At 37.5% G+C, this 25,203-nt stretch overlaps 1 protein-coding gene across 14 annotated transcripts in view; it reads right to left on the bottom strand.

Moving 5' to 3' along the window:
- The window catches only part of LOC135220183 (protein hu-li tai shao-like), a 211,276-nt gene that overhangs the window by 48,286 nt on the left and 137,787 nt on the right, over positions 1 to 25,203 (bottom strand). For 9 of the 14 annotated variants that reach the window (XM_064257546.1, XM_064257588.1, XM_064257676.1 and 6 more), the window contains 3 exons: positions 19,648 to 19,936; positions 19,146 to 19,274; positions 18,592 to 18,672 (listed from right to left, as the gene is read on the bottom strand). In XM_064257546.1, coding sequence (XP_064113616.1) covers positions 18,592 to 18,672; positions 19,146 to 19,274; positions 19,648 to 19,936 — 499 coding nt within the window. Of the gene's footprint in view, positions 1 to 17,310; positions 17,458 to 18,591; positions 18,673 to 19,145; positions 19,275 to 19,647; positions 19,937 to 25,203 lie in introns of all 14 variants that reach the window. The other 5 variants (XM_064258187.1, XM_064258356.1, XM_064258441.1 and 2 more) reach the window with 2 other exon arrangements.

The raw sequence follows: 25,203 nt of genomic DNA, 5'->3' as shown, positions 1-25,203 counted from the left end.
TTTTGCTTTAACACATCACTCGTACAAAGTACACACTAATGGTCATTTTGTGTCCCATGTATTAAAGTATCGTCTGGTGGATGAAAAAGCAGTAGCCAAATTGTGCATGTTCCACCTGGCTCCTCAGGTAATAATCAAACACCTGCCTCAGTTTCTATGTCTACAAAGCTATTAACAGCTGAAAGGTTTCCCAAGTATGTCCCTTCCTGCCTAATATATATTCTATTATTTCTTCTCTTTTAATCTTTTCATCTCACCCTTCCCTTCCCATGATCATTTCTTGGACTTCTGTGTATGATTAGATGGTGATTTTTCACTGGAGTATGTCTCCTGAGTTGTGGGCTTCTTAACCCTCTTACGCCGATTGGACGTATTAAACGTCGAGTCAAAATGTCTCCCGTATGCCGATTGGACGTATCATACGTCGGCTCAAAAAAGTTTTTTTTATTTTTTTAAAAATTCGCGAAAAATACTTATAGGCCTACCAGCCGAAAACTTTTGTATCACGCGCCTTGGGGGATGCTGGGAGTTCACGGATCAAGGCATTGTTTTGTTTACAATCGCTACGCAGGCGCGCAAGCGCGAATTTCTTTCTTATCGCACTAAAAGTATCAGTGACACATCTCGGAAATTATTTCGTCACTTTGACATAATTATTGCACCATTTTAAATTATCCTTTACATGAAGTATTATATATGAAAATGTGCGCAATTTCATGCACAATACAACTAAAAAATACTCATGATTGTAGCTTTTATCAGTTTTGAAATATTTTCATATAAATAACGATAAGTGCAAAAATTTCAACCTTCGGTCAACTTTGACTCTACAGAAAAGGTCGAGAAACGCAATTGTAAGCTAAAACTCTTACATTATAGTAATATTCAATCATTTGCCTTCATTTTGCAACAAATTGGACGTCTCTAGCACAATATTTCGATTTATGGTGAATTTATGAAAAAAACTTTTTCCTTACGTTCGTGCGATAACTCTTCCGATAAATTTTTTCGTGCGATTGTCCTAATGTTTTTGCACCCTTTTAAATTTGCCGTTACATAAAGTTTATATATGGAAATGTGCGCAATTTCCTGCACAATACAACAAAAAACACCCATGGTTGTAGCTTTTATCAGTTTTTGAAATATTTTCATATAAATAACGTTAAGTGCAAAAATTTCAACTTTCGGTCACTTTGACTCTACCGAAATGGTCGAAAACGCAATTGTAAGCTAAAACTCTTATATTCTAGTAATATTCAATCATTTACCTTCATTTTGCAACGACTTGGAAGTCTCTAGCACATATTTCGATTTATGGTGAATTTATGAAAAAAAAAAAAAAACATTACGTTCGTGCGGTAACTTCCGAAAAAATCAGAATTTTTTGTGCGATTGTCGAAATGTTTGCACCATTTAAAATTAGCGGTTACATAAAGTTTTATATATGAAAATGTGCGTAATTTCATGTAGAATACAACTAAAAATGATTGAAGGTTGTAGCTTTTCTCTTTTTTCGAAATATTTGCATATAAATCACGATAAATAGAAAAAAAATCACATTCGGTCAAATTTGACTCTACCGAAATAGTTGAAAAACGCAATTGTAAGCTAAAACTCTTACGGCCTAGTAATATTCTGTCATTTTTCTTCATTTTGAAACAAATTTGAAGTCTCTAAAACAATATTGTGATTTATGGTGAATTTTTGAAAAATATATTTACCTTCACTCCGCGCGCCGATTCGCGGCCGCAAGTCTCCGAAATACGTACATGGCATTATCCTAATATTTGCTCCTTTTCATATTAGCCTTTTTATAGAGTTTCATATATCAAAATGTGCGCAAGTTCATGAAGAATACAATAAAAAATAATTGAAGGTTGTAGCTTTTTCCATCTTCGAAATATGTCCATATAAAAAAATATATATATTAAAATTTCGACATTCGGTCAAATTTAACTCGTCCGAAATGGTCGAAATCTGCAATTCTAATCTATACTCTTACAGTATCGTAATATTCAATCATTTGTCTTAATTTTGAAACAAATTGGAAGTCTCTAGAACATTATTTAGAATTACGGTGAATTTTTGAAAATAACATTTTTTTACGTCCGCTCGTTACGAATTCGTACATCATTTTGTGATAATATTTTTCCGGTGTTGCTTTTATTGTTTTACAATGTATTATATATCAAAATGATTGCAATTTAGTGTACAATACAACGCAAAAAAAAAGTAACTGGTTAGCTTTGACCGTTTTCTGCACAGCGTGATTTGAATACAATTATGTATGAATTTTTTTTTTTTCGCTACCATATATCGCATTATTTACATATGATAATGATATTATTTTTCATTTCTGATGGTTGCATTCTAAACTTCAGGCAATGACAAAAAAAGGAGCCAAAAATGAACTCTTAATCTTCAAAAGTACGCGCGCTGTAATTTTTTGAAAAAATTATTTTTTCACTTCCGCGCTCACACCAAACCAGGCCCGGCATACGGGAGAGGTTTTGATTTTTAGGGCTCCGGCGTAAGAGGGTTAAGCAAAAAATCTTGTGCTTTCATTGGAATTATTCTAATGTTTTATCATTTTTTTTGGAGGGGTGAAGATATTGGAAGTATTTATGGTGTTTTGCATTGTTAAATTAGACTTTGTATTTGATGTTTGCTTGTTATTTAACATGTATTAGTGAACTTCAGGCAATTTATATGAACTATATTAATTTAGTTTAATTTGTTTTGTGTGATATAGGAAGGGCAAATTAAACTTTCCTAACCTTTCATACTTTCTAACTTTCTAATAACCACTCCATTCACTCAAATGTCTTCTTTGAAGGATGAATTTCCAAAGAAAGTTAAATGGTGTAAACTCAACTTTTCGATGTCATGCAATTTAGGAAAAGAGTGAGGGTCAGCCACTTTAATGAGGACCACTAAAATCATTCTCAGCCCATGTAGAAAGGGTACTTTGTTTGCTCCAAGGTGTAGGAAAAATAGGACCACCTGGAATGTTTGCTGTGACATTTAGGTAACCCTCAAGTGCTAGAACCAGGCATAATATTTTATATGAAATACTGGGTTAAATTATCAGTAAAGAGGATTTTCCCTCTAAAAAGTAGGGATGTGGTATCAGTATCAGTACCAATATCGGTGGTTTCGGCTAGTTTTCGTTGTATTGGTATCGGTGAATTTCTGGCCAATACCAGCCAATACTTTTGTCATTAGTATAGGAATTTAAAATCCTTCTAGGCTTCCTAAAATGTATATATTAACAAAGCCTACCAAATAAAGTTTGGCATAATATTAATTTTCTGTATCTCTTTCATTTCTAGGATAATTATACTGAATATTATCTTTAATAAAATTATAATTTTAACTTAGTTCAGAATGAGTTGGAACTTGCAAAGGGAATTGTGCTTTTTCTTGAGGTGAATGTTTTGTTGATCTATACATGAAAAACAAACTCTGGTCCTTTCGCAACCATATTTTTATTTGTCTACCGGTATCTCATTTTTCTTAGGAATACTTAATAGAACCAATTTATGTATTGTTATAAGGCAAAGGATTAACTAGGACCTTTCATATCTAAATAAATGAGTATGTTAACTGTTTCTGGCCAATATAAATTAAAACTCAGAATAAAAGTATATATTAGTGAATTCGAGTAAGCACTACGTACCAAAATTGTCGTCTTCTAATGGAACCATAATATAAGCCAAACTGTATCCAGTTATACTGGATGTTATTTTTCAATATAACTTATGCCTTTGAAATTGTTTATATAACCCTATTATATGACCTTTCAACTTTTAAACCTTTATTAATATACAATAACCAGAGAACAAGAGTGATTTTAGTAACAATATACATATATTCTCCTAAATAACAGTGCCATGGAGGTAACAGGTGTCAGTATGGGTATCGGTATCAGCTTTACAAGTTGGTATCGGTATGGTATCTGTATCGGCCAAAAATTTGGTATCGGTGCATCCCTACTAAAAAGGTCCTCATTCTTGGCCTTGAATGATAGATCAGGAGACAACAGTAAATGACTAGGTACTTGAATGGTGAAATGTCCTTGTCTAAGAGAGCCCAGTATGCTAATCTGAGCTCCTAATGCCAAAGCAGTCAAGAAAACTGCCTTTTGGAGCATATGACTTGTAGTTGTATTGGGCCCATGAATTGAAGGGATGGCAGGAGTCAAGAGCCTTATATTCAGGGACTGAGTAATAGGAAACCTTACAGGAGCTGATCTTTGGACTATAAGACTGGAGAACAGAATTAACAGTTTCTACATTAGAATCAATCCCAAAACCACAAGGCACACGGTTTGCCAATGCTTTCTTGTACACCATGACTGTTGAAATAGCAAGGCACTTGACCTCAAATGATAAAAAAATATAAAACTGTTTCAACAAATTTCAACTGGGCTTTCAGTGTGGAGGTAATCTAACCACATTTTCCATATGGTAAGGCATGTTGGCTAGATGAAGTCCTTAGTCTTTGCACTAGGTACATAGCAATGTTAGGCAAATAATATTCACGGTAGACTATTTTAAAATCCACGTGAAGGTCACAGCTCAAAAAGGAGGATGCATAGACAACTTCCCTCCTCCTACCTGGGATAGAACAACGGACTGCAATGGAATCTATTCTCTTGCCTGTTGTTGTTGAAATAAGGAACCAATAACTGACTGGCTAACCTAGGGCCACTAGGCAGCAATTTCGTTGAAAGCTAGTAGATCATTCAAAACTTTCAAAATCTGGGGCAATGAAGGAAAAAGTTGCATCATCCTCCATTCATTCCAGTATTGCATGAATGCATCACTTGCTATTGCCTGAATGTCCAGATTCAGAGATGCATTCACTGGAAGCTGATGGATCTCACGTAGCAAAATTTCTGAACAAGCAGCTACCAAAAAAATAGGTTTTTCCTCCATCAAAACCAATTATTTTCTTTAAATTGTATTTTGACATTTTCCTTTCTAAGCATTAACAAGCAGCAGGTATTTTCTGGTGTATGTCTACCATATTTTCTGTCATTAAGGTATACTATTAATCTTTTTGGTTTAGTTACAAGGTTAATTTCCATAATTTTGTTGCATGTTTATTGGGCTGACTTTGGTTTATAAATTTTTTTTAATCACTTCTCATCAGTTATAATCAGTTGTAATTTCAGTTATTATTTCTCATGTTAGCAGGGTTGCTGCACCATTGTGTAAAAAACTGTATTGTATTTTGTTGTTAATCTTGCATTAATTGGCTGCAGTGAACTTGTAAGGGTTTACTAGGTAAGTAAAATTAACTCTAGGCAAGGACCCTTACCTATAGTGTAGCAGGTCACAGACAGGTTTGCCTGCCTTACCTCACCTGTTGGAAATGGTGGACTGGTCATGCTATAGGGTCGCTTCTTACCATTAGGAGATTCTACAAAATAAGATGTGCCAAAAGTGCAATCATGAACATGTCTGTCAGTTCCACCTCAGCATCTTCAGCTTCAAATTCCCAACGAGCACAAGTCTCCTCAACTTCCTTAGTCCCTAATGACAACACTCAAGTTGGCAAACATGTCAACCACAACCACCCAGGTGCAGCTAAACCTAGCATATGTTCCATTGGTCAGCAGAGGCTCTTTTTGCTGGAAATGACATCTGCATACCCACTCTTAGGGACCACTTATTTTCTCACCTTTGGAATTTGATGCAGGAAGACTTGATACATACACCTAATTTCATTCTACCAATACTGCAATATAAAAAATAGCACAATACTGGATTAAAGCCAATGACATGTCTTCTTTCAATAGGTCAACCTTAGTTAGTCACAAATAAAATAGCACAGTCAGCCACTCTCAGGTATTTCAAAGAGCAACAAACCTCTCCAGCAATATTTGTCTCTAGGGACAATGCAGCCTCCAGGACTTGGGCAATCATCAAAGGACAGAGGCTCTTCTGGAAGTGACTGTTCGGATCAAACAATATACCCTGAGATCAAACAATTCCCTTCTACTCATGATTGAAGCAGACCATTTGCCTGAGCCCAGGACAGCAACAGCAGTGTCTAAACAGACAGGACTGCCATTCACCTGTTGGTGAAAGTGCAAGTGATTGCATCCATGGCATTTGCAGTAACAGCATCCAAACTGACACTCAAGCCAAGGGATTGCAATTCCAAAACAACCGAGTGACTAGGCCCAGCAGAAAGCAACATCTGTGCGTAAGTGATTTATAGCTGTGAAGGTGTCTGGCTTTAGAATTCCAGTGCCAGGGATACCTGTACTAGTAGACCTGTAACCATAGGTCTTCAAACCATAGTCATACCAGTGCATGCAATTCTTCTGATGTACAGGTTCATAGAGATCCATAGAATGTTGTAGAGAGCTGATGTCGCCTCAGGATTTTGAGATATAGCAACTCCTCATCTGACTCCATTTTAAACATCCTCATAGCAGGACCCTACCTGACCCCAGAAGCCCTCTGCGAGCAAAGGCATAGGCAGACTGATGTAGATTTTGAAATATATCCCCTTTGTCATTGTTATGTGCTATCTCCACAACCTACACAGATTTTTCTATAAAGAACAAGAGATGAGGTTTGCTTTCATCAAGGATTAATGTGGCATCAGCAACCCTGGACAGGAAGCCCAATGTTCTTCTGACTATGATTATAAGTACTCTAACTACCCTTCCCAAATACAATAGGTTAAACTAAAAACCAGAATGGGTACTTTTCTTCAAACATCCAAAAGGCAAAGCATATACAAAAGGTACCACAGTATAACAATTATAGTAACATTTCAATAACAAACTATTTTCCCTCCTAAGCTGGCTAACCCTTGTACCTCCTGATCAAGGTCTTCCACCCTGCCAACTTCATATCAACTGGGAGAAGCCAAACCTAAAAAAACCAAGAAGAGTTACATACTAAAGTATCACCAAAGACACTAAGGCAGCTGTCATTCACCTAACACTGAACAGGATCTAGAGATCATTATCCTTGACCAAGAAATTCTGATGCTAATAGAATATCTGGCCAAGATATGGCAAAAAACAATTGACTAAGAACTCTATTTCAGCAACTGAAGCTCAGATCATTGTCAGCAGTTTCTTAACTGGATAATTACCCAGTCATAGTCTAGAATTTTGTCTTTAAAAATCTTCAGTAGTGGCAAGATCTGGTCATCTTTTGGTTGCAGCTCTGCTAATCCCTCTCTCTCTCCCCCATAGACACTGATATTCATGGCAAACAAATGTTCAGAAGCACACCTACTACATTACAATGTAATGGGGAGCAAAACATTAGCTAAGTTCCAAGAATTGAAGGCTATCTTAGGGCTCTTAACATTAACTCAACTCAAAAATAGCACTCTGGTAGGTTTGCTGACGACCAAAGACTTGGCTTGAAAAATACAGGGAGCACAAGACTTTCTATAGTTACACAGAAGGGCAGAGAGAGAAGGGGTTGAAAAGTACCCAGATTTGTCCAAGGAGGGCACAACTTGGTAGCAGTCTCAAAACAGGAAAGCAGTTCCTTTGTTCAAACAGTTGCTCTTAGTCTCTTTGATATTAGTGGGGCACACCTCTAATGGATCTATTTATGAGCCTCAACTGTAAACTGCCAGTTTATTATTCTTTGGGAAAACATCTAGGAGTAAACATTCCCTCCATTCATTATTATGCAATGTTTGGGGCTCCTCAAAACAGATAATGACCCTGACTGCTCCTCTTTGACCACAGCCTGAGTGGTTCTCAGATCTCCTATCCCTCCTGAGAGATAACCAAAGGAGAATTCACAAGTGAACTGTTGCTTCTTCAACACACTTTCAGAGATTCCACTGAGGCTATCCAGCAGCCTCAAAATAGAGTACATTCTGCAGGTGCAGCCTAAGATATTACCAGACATTGCAAAGCTGCAGCCATCAACCTCTGGGTTAAGACAATTCTGAAACTGGTGAATTAAGAGGAGTCTTAACTCTTACTGGACAGGTAAATATATCAATATGCAGCTCCTCAGGCCGGGTAAACTTTGAGGTCGGCCAATTTACAAAAAAAAAAAAAACATATCAACGGAAAGAGGAAAGTATGCAAATGCACATGGTGAAATAAGAAAATTCTAAATAATTTTCCCTACCTCCCACGAGAAGTTGAAAATGACTATTTACAACCCCCTGTGGAGCCCCTTTAACGAGACAATTGTAAATTTTACCAAATTATGTTTTTTCAAATAAATAACTACTTCATTTTGTAAAATTATAATTACTGCTCACACAATATCAAAATAGATAAGATATAAAATCAGTAACAAATTTTTAGCATATTTGTTGAAAAATATGTACAGAAATTTACAGAGAACAAAGATTCAGTAACTTTTTTACTTTTACAAGTTTTTCTTATATTTCTTTGCACTTTTCTTTATAAAATTACACTTACAACCAACATACTATCATAAAAGACAAGAACAAAAAACAACAGCAACCCCTTGGTATATTTACGAACAAATTTACAAAAAGACGTCATGTGAGACAGAGACGTATTACATTCCCCCTTGAAGTCCTAAGATGCCCGATTCGTGGTTTTAGCCAGTGTAAAAGTTGTCATTAGTGAATTTATGGGCTACAGAAGTACTGGCACCTCTTTCCCGCCCAATTCTTTCCAAATCAATGGCGCTTAATATTGCTTCTCTACAGCATCAATCCATCCACCAACCCAAACCTGTTATTACTACTCCCAAGGATCAATCTGTCCATTAAGGGTTAAGCCAGCTGCTTTCAATATTCCTCTAAGAGTGAATTTGGAGGGCACTGTAAAAATGTCAGTCTCAACCATCGAAAGTAACATGGGCATTTCACAATAAGCCTCTGTATGAGGCATGAAAGCCCTCATTGTTGATTGTTGCCCTTCTTACTGACAACAGTTCCCCTACTGTCATTTGTCTCTTCAAGATGGATCTGCAAGACTCATATGAAGGGCTGGAGTTCCTTAGTACCCTTCAGCAGCCTTTCTCTTGCTTACTTCAACAGTTTTGAGCTTCATCTATGCCTAACAGCTGCAGTCTGCAGTTATCTTTGGAGGACCATAGATTCCAGAGGTGACTTCTAAAATATTTCTTTCTGTGTTGGCCAAGAAAACAGGTTTCTTGAAACAGTTCATACTGGCTCAGGCAAATTATTCTTAGACCTCCAATGTGATAGATGGGAAAGATCTTAGGATCAATGCATATATCACAGCATTTTAAGTAAAATCTAGATATAAATACTATCATGAAAACAACTACCTGGAGGTGCCAGTCTACTTCTTCAAACATAAATGGAACCTTCCTCACTCTTTCATTTATGGCATCATCAGAGATGTCTTTCATAATTACTTACATCTGCAACTCTCATATTTGGTAGTATCTTCACTCCCTAATTAGGTAGCTTTCTTATATTTACAAGCAATTTATTTTTACTCTTAGACAGGGCTCATACTTCCTCCTAGCAAACCCATGACTTGCCTTGAGCCTTAGTCTCTGTTTACCTTAGTTTCAGTGTTCATGGATCCTACAGGTCATGACCAACATTCTTGAACCTCCCACCTAAATTGTGATTGTTTATATGAGTGATAGGTTTTTGGTGAACAAAAAGTTAATAAACCAAAACATTTAAATAAAAACCCATCTCTCATGATAATGATGATCTGTTTCTAGCTCACTGATATTATGAAGCCTTTTATCCACACAACTGTTAAAGTGAGGCAAGTGTTTGATGAGTACCAGAGGTCTACCTTAACTGTACATGCATAATGAGTTACCACTCTGCTTATGTCTGTTTAACTTATGTCTGTTTAACTAAAGGCTACAACTTCTGATGCATCTGGAGACCAAGAAAGTGTGTTGTATATAAATATATAATAATTGTATGAAATCTGATTTTGTGAGAAAATTTAATTTGATCATATAAGTTCTTCCAAGGGAAAAGCTTATTCTATTATCTACAACATTCTTCTTTAGAATCATATTATTTCCTTTTTCCTTGACTCAAGTTCCAACAAACACTAACAGAGGCAACAAATTGCTTGTTTGTATTGTACTTCACATTACTTCACTGTTTGAAAATTTCTGGTAAGTAGTTTCCCTTTGTCAAAGCTCTTAAAATTTATCTAGGTAAAGTATGTATGGTAAATATCAGGAAAATACTGAAACAATAATTCTCTACATAATCACAGTAATATCCAGTTAACTGAATGACTTCAAACTTAATATTTACATCCAATTATCTGAGTAACTTCATTTTTTATTATTAACAATACCTCTTTGATCATGCATTCAATACTTTATAACTAATCACGGAACTTGCACAATGTTCCATTAACCTGAAAAAATAATACTAATTTAGAACAACCTTCATCACTTATTAACCAAGTGATCAGCACAATTACATCTAACTATAGGATTTTTCTTCAGACCTACTTCCCTTCACACCATAAATTTCAAAACATACTGTTCATCCTGACTTCCTTAAATCTCCAGAAATTATCACATAATTTTTCCCATTTGCTGTAAAAAATCAATTTAATTATTGTTATATATATATATATATATATATATATATATATATATATATATATATATATATATATATATATATATATATGTAAAACCACACAAAATTACTACTAACACTACACTGAAGGTAAAACATTCTCTGAGCTGTGGTATAATACTGTATACTCTAAAAACATGAAATTTTCAAGATAATTTGTACTTTGCCAGAATAAAGAAACCATAGTTTTTTATTTAAAAGTATTCCTAGCAAGAGCTGGAAACATTTGTTGAAGTTTGCTATCACAGTGGTTAATTGGTAGTAAGTGGCAGAATGCATTCACTCATGTGTTGGAAACCCAGCACTTTTTCTTCAAATAACACTCATAGGTCTGGAAAAACTATTATTATTATTATTCCTTAACATTACCCTGAAATTCTATTATGATGAAAGTTTCTGGTTAGTATATCTATATAAGAAATAAATAACTTTAAAATCTGGTATTCGTTCCAATGAGAACACAAACTAGTGCATTTGCCAAGTTAATTCTAAGTTGGGAGGAACATTTTTCAGAACTAAATGGCAGTGTTCAATATCTGTCAAGACATGTCATTTTCTGTCATGAGAAATCAGGGGAAAACAGAAAAACTACTTAAATCTCTATACAGTCTGTCATGAGGATGAAGATTCTGATAGGACCCTGAGCCAAAAAAGGTTTGCCTGAAAACTCAGTCTTGCCTAAATGCTGCCTCGCAAGAGAGAAAGGAAGGAAGAAAGAAGGCTGCAAGCCACTCATCCATTCAATTCCAACCTTATAACTTTAGTAAGAGGCTTGCTGACCAATCAGATATTGGATAGCTAATGAGCAGCCACTACAGGTTTTACGTTGTTCAGAGACTTGTGGGTGACATACCCGAGGTCAAAAAAAAAAAAAAAAAAGTTGAATCCCACTCTTAATGCAGGGAATGGGTTAGTCCCACCAACTTCATGACATCTAGCCTGAACTGGATGGTTGTCTATCTCATGAACAATAAATAGTTCTTAAACACCCACTTGTGCCAGCCACTACAAAAATGGGCATTCAAGATGTTAAGTGTTATTCTTATCATATAAGGCTCACATATCTTATCAAGATCAACAATGACCAAGTCTCCAACAGAGGGGACAAAACAGTTCTCATATTTTGTCAAAAACTAATAAATTCTGAGTTCTTGTCACAAACTCTGGAACAAACTACCTAGAATGACAACAATCCCATACTCTTTGCCAAAGGTAGAGCCAACAGAAAAATAGTTTGAAACATGCTGTCCATACAAATGCGCCAAAGGGGCTCATAATGCCACTAAGTTAAGAGTTAATTCTTTTGAGAATAAGTCACATCCTATTCCCAAAGGCCTGAGCTTGTGTAGTGGGCAAGATGATTCAATGCCTCCCCTAAGCTTAGACAATTCTACCAAGGAGAAGAGGTCCATAACCTTCAGTCAAAACACAGCTCAAGGTGGGTTAAAGCCTGTCACCACAAGGACTGAGAGGAGCTTGACTTGACAAGGCTGGATGAGAATGTAAACAATCTGATGCAGAGTGGCCCCAAACCAGAGATAAACCTTATCTAAACATAAATTGCAAAAGATAGCTCAATTTCCATAATAAATGGCTGCTGAAACATTGCCTGCACTGTCCCACAAGGAAAAAGATCCCTTCCCCCTTTTGCTGGATACATACTCCATGTGGGAAGACAAAGAGCCTCTATGGACTGACAATTAAGTTACACGAGTCTAACAAAACATGAACAACAAGGAATTTCTCTTGGTGCCTCATCCACAAGAAATGGCAGATCAGGTTACCACTTTGCATATGGCCTACTATGAGCCACCAGGAGCATCCTGAAACCTGGAGTGATCAACCAAAACATGAATGGTGGAAAAACGTCCTGGGTACTATAATGCATCCTCCAGAGCAGCCCATGGGTCTAGAACATGAGAACAGATCACCAGGAGCTTCCTGTGGGAACAAATCAATTACTGATGTTCCTCAAAGCTTGAACAGCCTCTCTGTCATGCCACAGTGTAAAGACCACTCCACTTTTACAAATTACCCTTGATGACTAAACTGGTCAGGAATGTACTAAGCCAAGAGCTCATTGGCATGGTGAACCAGTCATTTATGCACTTGCCTTGCCAACTGATAAGAAGAGAAAGGAAACCATCACCTGCAGCTTGATATACGACACTTTGGTAATGTTGTGACTCAACAATACCCATATGGTCCTTCAATTGATCCTGAAATGCTTGTAGTGTTATCAAAAGTGCTTCTATCCCCAAGATGTTGATGAGTAAATGAAGATTATACTTCCGTCAACACACTTGAAGTAAACAGATCTTCCAGGCATGGCTCCCACCCATCCTTCAATGCCCCTGAGAACTGATTTATCTGTAAAGGCAGGCAGTTCAGTCTTAGTTCCCATAATGAGGTTCCTGTCATCTGCTCATCAGGCCAGATTGTCCCTTTCTCACTAAAGGGCACAGAAAAGGAGGGCAGACTGCTGAAAGCCAAACTGTTTGATCCTACCTAGACAGGAACTGAGCTACTACCTCCTGAACTTGCTGAAACAAAAATCCATTGGAAAGACTCAATGCTGCCATGTCTATGTCTACCAGCATACCTAAGTACTTTGCCTCCCAACACCCAAACCCTTCTAAACTTTTTCTTCCCATGTGAGGATGATACACTAGCACCTACATAGTCAGCAAGTATGTGCAACCAAAGGCCAAGCCACAATGTTGGTGAACAACTTTGTGACTCCTGGTTCCATAGCAGAGAAGTACCTTCAGTGCAGCCTCTTTCCAGGAGAAGCTTGTTTGTCTGCCTGAAGGGGAGTAGCATCAACATCATCTGGTTAATAATAATAATAATAATATGTGTATGCTGGAAACAGACCTTCTTTCAAACAAGTTTTATTAAAAATAATGGCAGAATTGATTTTGAACAATATTCTTTCAATTCTCCTTATGATTTGCCTTTCTGGCACGCTGGTATTATAATGCAGCTGTCTAATATTCATCGTGCTGTAGGTCATCAACGGAAATTTCGGCGGGTTGGTGTTATCAAAGGAAACTGGTTATCAGGGACAGGCTGGGGTCGTCAACAGGTATACAGGTGCGTTTCGTAGGTCGGGAACAGGCCGTAGTCGTCAGGGGTCTATCCGGTATTTCTTGTTATTTCTTTGTTTCTGGTTTTTAAAAGGCGTCTACATGTTTCGGCCACCTTGTTTGTCCATCTTCGGGACGGGATCACTGACCATTGCACTCAGCGACCCCATCCCAAAGATGGACAAACGAGGTGGCAGAAACATGTAGACGCCTTTTAAAAACCAGAAACGAAGAAATAACAAGAAATACCGGATAGACCCCTGACGACTACGGCCTGTTCCCGACCTACGAAACGCACCTGTATACCTGTTGACGACCCCAGCCTGTCCCTGATAACCAGTTTGCTTTTGATAACACCAGCCCGCCGAAATTTCCGTTGATGACCTACAGCACGATGAATATTGGACAGCTGCTTTATAATACCAGCGTGCCAGAAAGGCAAATCATAAGGAGAATTGAAAGAATATTGTACAAAATCAATTCTGTGAATTCTGCCATTATTTTTAATAAAAATAATAATAATAATGATAATAATAATAATAATAATAATAAAAACTCCAAGCAGGGTTAGAAGCAGGGAAAGCAGCTGGCTAGAGCAACCGAAAAGAAAATAGCAAACAGACATCATAATTGTAGTCAAAATGATAGTCTGACTACGGGTGAGATTTAACTGTTCAATTACTGCCAATATTGGGTTTGGCAAGAGCACCAAGGTTACTTCTTTCAGATCAGTATGCTCAAAAATAAGCCCAATACTATCATGAAAGTCCCTACGCAACTCAGCCTGCATGGGTTTTGCAGGAAAAGATTTCACAAGTCCTGAAGATCCTGTGGCAGGCTGAGAAGGATCCACTGCCAAAGAGGCTTCAGACAGACATAGCCCACTGTGGTGACCACTACAGAGATCATGATAAGAGTGAAACCTGCTTGTACCTAATGTACAACCACAAGCCAAAGATACCAGAACATATCGCAAAAAAGACGAACGTCAAATTTTGATGTGGAGCTAACGACTACTTCTTGAGCTTTCTGTCTTACAGAGATGTGACAGTCCCAGCTCGAAGATGAAGAAATTATTCTTCTCTTGGCATGAGGGTCAGCCACGAAGTCCCTGATTCTCCAGCGCTTAACTGGAGCACACACTGGAGACAGAAGAATCCAATGATGTTGAAGTCTTCGAGGAGGAAGTAGATCAAGAAGAGGAAGATTTGCAATTTTGCTTCTCATCTAAAGCTTGTAGCTTCTCCATGAAAGTGCGTGCTACTGAATCCACAAGCGTAGTTGTATCCATCGCCATCAGAGTTGAGAGAGCAGGCGCTGTGGCGTCATGACAGCCGCCATGTTGGATTGTGACATAACTGAGGTTACTGGCTGTGACACCACTAAAAATACAAGAAGGCTGTTGGTACACCTGCAGGCATGGCAAAGTGTGTTCCAGTGTGATGCGCGATTGGAACCATGTGCATCCCGGTAGATGTGGCGTTCAGCCCTATACAGTGTAGACCAGGGGGAGAAGAGACATCCATAGAGTGAGGGACAAGAGGGAAATGGGAAGTCATGTAGTAAGACAATAGGCCACCTAAAGTTGGTACCCCTGGTAGGCATAGCAAATCCCACATACCCTCCATCCTCTGCACATCTGAGGCTGGAACATACAACAAAGATGGCGATGCCCAACTGCCCTTCCAGAGGGAAAAAAGAAGCAAAAAACCTACCCAAAACCCCTCCCAATGCATCCAACGATGAATCTCACTTTTCTCCATTATGGCTGTAGATGAGGTCTAAGCAGGCAGACGATTAAGTACAAGAGTACCCGCTACAAAAGGAACCATGGGACTTCTAAGCAAACAACAACAGCGATGGGAAGGTCCGGGAGGTTAACATCCTGAACAGGAGCAGCAGCTGCATCATCATGCATAGCAGCAGTGGACTCTTTTAGCTGAAGCTAAGTGGTCCAGGAGCAAAGAGAACAATGGATCACACTGATATCGAAAGTAGGCCTCATTGGCTCTCCACTGTTGTACCTAGAGCAGCTGGCATACCAAGTGTAGGTGATGGCAAACATCAAATATGTGCAAGGCTGTCACAGTCTGAGAGCACCTGCAATGACACCTCCATACACATACTCCTATCAGACTAAACCAGGGAAGAATGAGTATAGAAATCTAAAGAAATGGTGGGGGAATCAAACAAAAGTGGCACCAAAGGAAGTGTCTCCCCCCCCACAAAAAAATAAAAACACACACACACACTTCTTGCCCTTCCTGTACTTTCTATATCACTTCCTTAGCACAGGAGACTAACACACTCCTGGCAAGGCAAATCAGGTCTGCAGGAACTACCACTGCAAAAAGAGAAAAAGCACTGAGGATCTCTACCGAATGACAACATGACAGACCACACAAACACTAACCCCCCCCAAACATTCCCACTGCTATAAAATTAAACCTTTTTCTATTTATACCTCCATACCAACTGCCATGCACACACAAAAAAACATTCTAAAGCCATATACTACTGAAAAATGGCATTGACAATAAAGGAAGAAATCTGCCCAGTTGTAGGTTTTGATAAATGAGTGGTATCCTGCCATTCACCAACCTACCACCAATTAATAACTTGTTAGAAAGCTTCTAAGACCATTTCCAGCTTGTGCTTTTCCTGGAAAATGCATGAAAGGCCATGGTTTGCATTCTTGAGGATGAACAAAATTTTACTTTTAAATATTAAAAAGCTACCATAATCCTCTTTCTATAGCATATCTTTTCTGATAAGATGTTAATTCTGAAACCTGAAAGAAGTGAAAAAGTTTATAGTGCATTAGTATCATCATCCAATCTAACAGCAATTACAGGGGTGTCCATGATAAATAAAGTGAAAGTGAGCTTACTATTGTGATCAATTCAATTGGAATATGAATGAACATTTCCAAATGCCAAAACCTGGCAGCATTCTTCCAATACACTAACTAATTAGTTCACTCCCAGATTTATTCAATATGGTTCCTTCTGAAGAGGGGAAAATGCAATTTAAAATCCAAATAATACACCTTAAATGTATTTCACTGACAGGCAAATGATAAGACACAAAGGTAATTATGTTAGTTCATGCCAGTTTTGTTTTGGGTGTCTTTTCACATGAAAAAATTGGACCACACAATTATAAAGTAGGCTACACTACTAACTTTACAATATAAAGATTACATCAGATACTGCACTGAATAGTCATAAAGGGATCATTTTCTTATTACAATATTTGATTAGATTTACTACTACAGCACTAGGTTACCAAATCTAAAATGCAGTTAATACCACAAAATAATTAAAATGGGTATATTGTAAATGCAGTTGACTGGATTTAAACTGTTTAGTATAAAAATATCTATCCTGTTACCTGCATGACTTTCAAAGTTAAAACATAAATTGGCGGGAAAACACAAATCAAAATACCATACTTTTACGAACACACAAACTCTAAATCTTTCCCATGTCTAACACTCACTGCTAAGTATAAAATAACCTGTAGTACTGAACAACATACTATTGTAATTTTTTGGGGAATAGTACGGACAAGAGCCCTTATATTAGCCTTTGCAATAAGGGTCAGACATGAAGTTAGTCAGCACTCAGGTCAACCAGGTTACCTCTCAGAGGAAGGGTTTTCATTGTTGCCTGCACCCTCTGGGGGGGCCCAACAGGTACCCCTGGACCCACTGTGCCCACTGTGGGCTTCTTCGGAATGTTGGGTTTAGGGGGAAGGCTTGGCTTTTGACGAACAACTCGTTCTCCATCTATCATATGATACAGAAGCAGTGGTTGGACTACCACAGTACTCAAGATATACAAGTCCACAAGAAGAAACTAATATTTTGTAGGCTTTATTGGAAAAATATTACATTCCAAAGGTGGAGATACATTTAAACTGAAACATAACATCTGCACAAACTACAATAATATGACCTCAGCCAATGTGAAAGAAGAAATAAGAAAAATAAGACTAATAATTTTTTTTAATACTTGATAATTTTTGCATAAAGATTCATTTTAAAGTTTTTCAATGCACTGTAACTAATGTAATAAATGCAATCTATGCTAGCAGCTTTCACTTAAAAATAGAAGCTAAAGAAAAACTACAAAACATATACCGTACTTGACTGCAGAGTATTTCAGAACTATAAAACCAAACTTCTTTGGTTATTATCAAATGCTTAAATCATGGCATTTTCATACAATACAAGGGGAATATATTAATCCAACCAAAAGAAATTAATAAAATTACTGATTAAAAACTAGTTATTAGTGGACATTATGAACTTGTATGTCTAGCAAAAAAGCTCTGTTATCCCACAAACAGTATAAAAACATAAAACGAAAAACAAAAACTTTTTTAGGACATGAATATTTCCAAATGAGTGACATGCTACAAGTACCAAACATCAGTCAGGAACTTGCCAGCTATAACTATGTACTGGGACAAATCAAGAGACAAGAACATAAGAAGCCATACAGATCCTACAAACTACAATTGAGATGACTTATACACGATGATGATCTTGGAGGAGTAGTCCAATTATTATCTGTTCTTAAAGACTTTACTAGCAGCATTCAGTAAACAACCTCTCTTATATCACATCTTGAAGTCTTCCGTAATATTTCAAGCTAATGTGAGCACTGAGCATTTATTTTCATTCTTAATAAGATAACATACATCTTTGGTCACAGTGAGTTTCAAGACTTTGTCACCCACACTATTGCATTTTCCTTTAACATTAATTATAAATGTGTATGCAAGAGAGGTTTACGTACACAGGCGCATTATATGGACGGCATAATCTTCCAAGCTTCATCATCAGAAACCAGTTTTAGTGGACAAATCCCACACACTACTTTTATTAGCAGAATAAATTATCAAAAACCCTACTGACCATCGCTTAAGACGACAGACTGTGCTTTACTTGCTCTTGGCGCCTGTTTGGTTTCCACCTTCAGCACCCGTGCACTGGAGGCTGTGTGTATACCAATCAAATGCAATCATCGCAGAATCAATGCCATCTTAAGGCATCTTGTACAGCAATAGATCGTGTCACTTAGAGCTACCGGGAACTATCACTTATTCATCTTCATCTCTGATACAACAATTACTTCACTTAATAAGGTACCTTGTACTAATATCCAGTCTACGTATGGGCAATGACAACTATAGTACTGTGCTGCATTAAATTTGTTCTTAATCTATATACATTACTGAATAAAAGATTGGTACAAGTTCTGTTGTTAACAGACTATAATACCAAACAATATGTATATAAAAGTTATAATTTTATAAGGATCATTCATGATCTCAAATTTAAAACTGAAGTCTTCACACTAAATACATCTTAACTTACTTTCTTTACCCTTTAATAAAATCATCATTATGAATGAGATAAAACTGTGCTTTGAAATACACTAAATGAAAAGATGAAAATCAACCACTCACCTTCTTGATCAGAAGCAGGACTAGTTGGCGATGTTGTATTTAAAGTGGAATCTTGGATCGAGTCGTCTACAACGTCAACCGTCGCTCGTTCGGGCATGATGTTCATTTTTTCTATTTCAATTTCTTCAACTGAAATTAAATATATATATTTAATAAAAAACTTATTACATATTATTTGCAATATATTATGATGGTGTGACAATACCAAAAATCGCCTATAACCAAAATCAGCAATAATAGAACCGATCAACAGTTATCCGTGCTGCCAATAATCATGGATTGGCACATATCCGCACCAAAAATTCAGTTATCGTCATCGCCAGACAAGCGCCATAAACCACATTGCCAACAACTGGGGACTGCCTACTGGTTTACATAAACAAAATATATAAGAATAATTAGAAATGCACGTGGTCTGGTTAAACTACTTATTAATTAGTTAAAAATACATTTTCCATTTTTCATTTTACATACCATCTCCGCTCTAAACACTCCTACTTACTTGGGTCTCCTCTTTGTTTACGTTCTACCAAATCACGATATTCATCAAGCTCCTTGTCTGTAATGCTATCAAATGGATTTTTCGCATATGGTGTCTTGTATACAACTGCATTGTGCTGGAAATCACGTTGAATAATTCCTTTTGATGCAGCACCAACAAGTATCACATGGTCAGTGGCAGCAGACATACTTGCATCTTGCATGCGACGGGCTTCATCCCAAGTTACTCCCTCCAAGAGATGTGATGTTGGACCAGCACTTATACTGCCAACTCTTCGGTTTTCTTTAATCTGATAAAAAATTAAGTAATGAGGTCAGAGATACAGTAAAATTATCATCACTCTACAAGAAAATAGAAATTATTAACCCAACCGATCCCTGACAAACTAAAATTATTCTTCCCTTGATGGCAAATTTGTTACATTCATCAAAGAAACTGTTTTAAAGATTTTTTTACAAACCAATCTTTCATTTGTATATCCACATTTACATTCTGGTGTTATACCCTATGGTTGGGGGTACAAGAGTACTATCACCATAGCTCTGCTGAATTCTGCCACCAAAGTTTCTTCAGCTGGCTGTTGAAGGTTAGTGATTCCAGACTCAATCAACAAGCTCCCCAAAAGAAAATTAAATCTCTTTAACGCCCTTAGAAGATGTGGGTATCTTGTCTAATTCCTTTAGCAACATCTTAGTCCTGAGAGGGGCTGAACCTTGTTTTTTGTTTGGGGTCTGGTCTTGTTTTGAGGAAGTCATCAGCCAAACATAACCTCAGGGTTAAGGCCATTGAAGGTGAAACAGTAGGGGTTACACCTTCCTATGGAGGTAAAGTGTGGAAAGTTGTCCTATATACATATCCTCATCTCTGCCTTTCCTTTTGGCTTCAGCTGTTTCATGAACACCAAAGTGGACTCTGAGATAATTTCATATTGAGGAAATGTAGGGGCAAGTGCCTAACCTCCTGGGGAACAGAGAGGGACTAGAGGAGCTGGAAGCATTCATGACAAACAAATGATGCCCTTGTTCCTAAACTCAGTCTGCAAGTGGAGAAAAATCCTGGATCCTCCTCGATAGGTAGACCTGCAAGCTACCTCTAACCCCCTTCTCTAGCTCTAAGGGACAATACGTTAGTGTCTTGCCAGTGAAATCTATCAAGCTTTGAGAGGCTTTGAATTAAAACCACCACACTGTGAAGTCAAGGCAAAACCAAATGAGCTAAGTACTGAAAAGGTTATCCTGATGGAGTCTCTCATGTCTGCTTCTTTTATTGCTTTGTTATCCTTGTCACAAAAGCTAATATAACAGGAAGGGAATAGATCCTCCTTGGAGATGTTCTTTAAAATCTCCTTTAAGGGGGGTAATAGATGTCAGCATGAACTGTTCTACAAGGTGAAAAGTGGATGATGGATTAATACTGCTTGGTAGCTTGGTAGGTAGCAAGAATTTGCCTCGACACCAGTCCACAAAGGTCACCATGGGGGTTGCATTCCTGGGTGGTTGAGTCTGGCATAGGGAAGACCAACATTGAGCCTCAACTGTTGAATAATTTGTTACATCGTCATCTTCCTCTGCTAAACACCTCCCCCCCTCTCCAAATCCTCTCTCACTTTTTATCATGCTATCTAATCCTTTGCCTCTCTCTCTGCCTTTTACTCCAAACAGGTTCTTACCAAGCCCACTTTGCTTAGTTCTCCTCACTCATCTTTACCACTTGTCAATACCATCTCAATCTTGATTCTACTTACAAATCAGTCACCTTGACCACTCCAGCACTTCTGATTTCTCCACTTTCCAGCCTATTATGCAAAGATCCCTAATGTCTACCTCAGCATCTTGATATTTCATTTGCTCCAGCATCTGTTCTTCTGAACCATTCATCACCACTGGTCTGATAATTTGTCAAACATTACCCCTGCCAGCTCCTTCCCTCCCTTTCCCACTCCTCCCTTTCCCCAAAGCTGTTTTTATCCTACTTTTTACCTTAGCTGTACACCCCTCTTGACCTAAAGTAGTTCGTAGTACTTGAAATTCTCTGTTTTAAATCTAGGCCTTTTCTATCTTGTAAATATAATTTATCCCTTCCCTGCCTGCTGGATACCGTAATCTCAGCTTTACCCCCTTTACTTTTATACCACCCAATTCAAGATATTTCTACCACTCTCTTACCCTTCTTTTCTTTGCGATTCTTCTTCAGTCTCTGCCATAATCACCTGATCATCTGCATATAACAATTCCCCGTGATTTTAATTCCTAATCCCTTCCCTCAATACATCCATAACCAGTATAAACAGAAATGGGCTAGTGCCAATCCCTGTTACTACAGATGTCCTTGTTCTTTTATATTTAATTCTGGCATTTTCCCATTTCTTAAACACCAAACCATAAAACCCTTAAGTTTCATCAAGTGCTCTCTCTAGGTTCATGGGAATAGGAATATAGAATTTAGGCCAAAAGTCAGTGCTAGGAACTATGAGGTCACTCAGGGCTGAAAGAGAAATTGACAGTAAGAAGGTTTAAATGGTGTAACAGGAGGAAAACCTTGCAGTTGCACTATGAAACAATTGTTAGAGAGGGTGGGAAGTCATATGGAAAAGGCAATGTGAATAGTAGAGTTAAAGGAATGAAAGAGGTTGCAGCTAGAGGCCAAGGGTACAATGCAAAGAATGTTAAGTAGCGCCCTACAGCACCCCACGTGAACCTAGGTTTATAAATACACAATAAAACTTCTAATCATCCTCCAGCCTCTTTCCCTTTAAGTGTCTTTCTTCCCAGTCATTTGGCATTATGCCCTCTTCCAAAATTACCCTTAACAATTCGAATGTCTGTTCTTCCCTTCTATGCCACATACCTTTAGCATTTCAATTTGCACCACTGATGGACCTGGTACTTTGCCATGCTTCATTTTACATTTAGCTTTCATACTTCTATAACCTGAAGTATTTTGTTTTTATATATACTCTTATGACACCTGACTGATCCAGATCTTTTTTTTTGCTTTTCTCTCAAGTTTGATATTCTGTAAATATACTTTTGTTCCTAACCTATTCAACTCCTCTGTACATCTTACAACTGTTATGGCCATTATCGTCAGCCTCCTTTTGGATTTTTTGCTTCTGATCTTAATATCTATCACTAGCAACCGATGTTATTTCACACATACCTCACTAAGACACCTTACAATTCACTACATTGCTGCAGTCTTCCATCCTAACCATACAGTATCCATAAGTTAAATCCATTTTGCTCTGTATTCCAGTACTACTACATTGCTAAATGATGATTTGCCCTCACAAACCATGTTTAATCAGACTTAATTAAAAACTCTATTGTTTCCAATACCTACTCTCCATCTTCATTCCTTACTCTAAATCCAAATCTGCCATGCTTTCTGCTACACATTCCACCATCCTCTCTTGTCTGCAGCCCCTTCAAGCTGAGGATCCTGCCTATCTATTCCATTGCCTTGCTTTAAGAGCCTCTGTATTGCTGTGCCCTAAGTGCATCCAAAGTGTTGTCATCACAGATGTCCTAAAATCTTTCCCAAACCTGGTTCTCTTGGGTGGTGTCTGCCTGAGGTCACAGACACTTCTCTAATTTCCCGTGAGGGATCAAATTCTCTCGACTCTTGGGGTTTCTAACCTTATGTATTGGAGCTGTAAGAGATTCATCCTGTCTAGGTTAAGGATAAAAAGGTGGGAGCACAGGGTCTGTCTTCAAGTTCTTTAGTCCCTAACAACTGCCCTGGAAGCAAGGTAAACAGGTACTGCTTGAGGTACTTGCTCTATTTCTCCTCCTAGAAGAAAGGATCATCAAGCACAGGAGCAACAGCTGAGACAGCTGAAGTTAAGTAGCAGAAGCATTAGTGGCAGTGGGCAAGAGCATCAGCCCACAACAAAACAGCTGAGACAGCTGGTGCTGCTACAGTTGCATTGAGAGAAGTAGCAATGGGTAGACCTGGGAAAAAACCCAACAGCCTAGGGTTAGTTAGGAAGAGCCCAAGGCTAAGACAGATCAACAACCACTGTGGAACTCTTGGTATTATTAAACTCTGTCAGACAGATGACCTCTCACACTTAAGGGAACAAACAAAGTTGTCCCTAGCAACTACTCCAGTCTTGGTCAAAACTTAACATATAAACATCACAAGACCTTCTAGACAACCAATTAAATTTTTTTTGCTGCATCTTCAGGCAGAATGTCCCAAAAGAAAGAGGAAGCAACAAACGCCAGTATAAATTACATACTGTATATTTTCAAGTACGTATAAGACGACCTTTAAATCCTAAAATCCACCCCTAAAAATTGGGAGTCATCTTATACTACAGTTCTAAAATTCAAACCTTGAATTCTAAGACTTATATCAGTAGGCTAGCCTCAGCCTCAGTGCTATTGCCTAACCACCAACATGCATTAAGATTCACATTATAAAACCATTTTTACCTTATATATTATTGGCATATCTTTATAACAAAAAGCCTATTTGAGGAGTATTTCTAAATCAATGAAACAAACTTTTATCTGTGTGATCCCAGCTGAGAAAATGTAAACATCAAGTTACGGTTGCACTCACAGCAACCTTTATCTTTCGGTAACCTTTCAGAAATTTCATGGTAGTGTAATTATGGCAGTACTAATAACATTTAGGATAACATAATATTCATTTATCATTAAAAGTTTCTCATACATATCACAAGATTGATCCCATGTGCCACCATCATAGGGATTCCAGTCTGGTTCTGGCAGACGAGTCAAGTCCAGTCAACTTTAAGCTTCGTCGTCAATATCATACAAATCATCTTCAGTACCATCCTTGGCATTTTTTAAATGATTTTATGACACTTTCTATTTTCACATTTCCCCATGCTTTCATAACAAAAAAAATAGCAAAGTTGCAAACATCAAGTGAGGCAGCACGCAAAGCTGTTTGTAACTGTTTAGAACAATTCAGTCATATGAACAATAATTATTGTTCATTATTGTATTGTTATTAGTAGTAGTTTGAGAATGGCGATGAAACATATACAAAACAATGGTTTCCCTTTTAGGTGACGTATATATGAAAAACATGATCTAGAATTGGCTTTGATAATTTATGAAAGGAAAATTCATGAATATTTGCCATGAATTTTGACCTTGTCTTATCTACAGGTCGTCTTATACACGGAAATATACAGTAAATAAAAATTGTAAACATAATTTAGTTGGAAGTTATGCTTGCATACATTAAGTACAACACCTGTACATAATGGAATCAAAATTTTGAATAATTCACAAAAATGGTAAATCATAAACTGAATAGGCAAAATACAAATACAACGGAAGTAGCTGGAATGGTTAGATACTCAAATTCGAAGAATTATGACACTACTACACACACAAAAATAAGCCTTTACATAAAGCAATTCACTATACAATGTAAAGTGGGAAAACCAACCAATGTTCCAAAAAGCCAAACAAACTGACTTGTCAACACCTAAGCAAGATACCTACAAAAATGGGAATATGAAAAATTAAAGGAATAACTATCATAATGCATACGTATATACTTAAGAGATGT

Source organism: Macrobrachium nipponense, chromosome 11 (assembly GCF_015104395.2).
Source record: "Macrobrachium nipponense isolate FS-2020 chromosome 11, ASM1510439v2, whole genome shotgun sequence".
Classification (NCBI taxonomy): domain Eukaryota; kingdom Metazoa; phylum Arthropoda; class Malacostraca; order Decapoda; family Palaemonidae; genus Macrobrachium; species Macrobrachium nipponense.
Note: the sequence above shows the minus strand (reverse complement) of the source record. Positions and strands in the feature narration are given on the sequence as shown.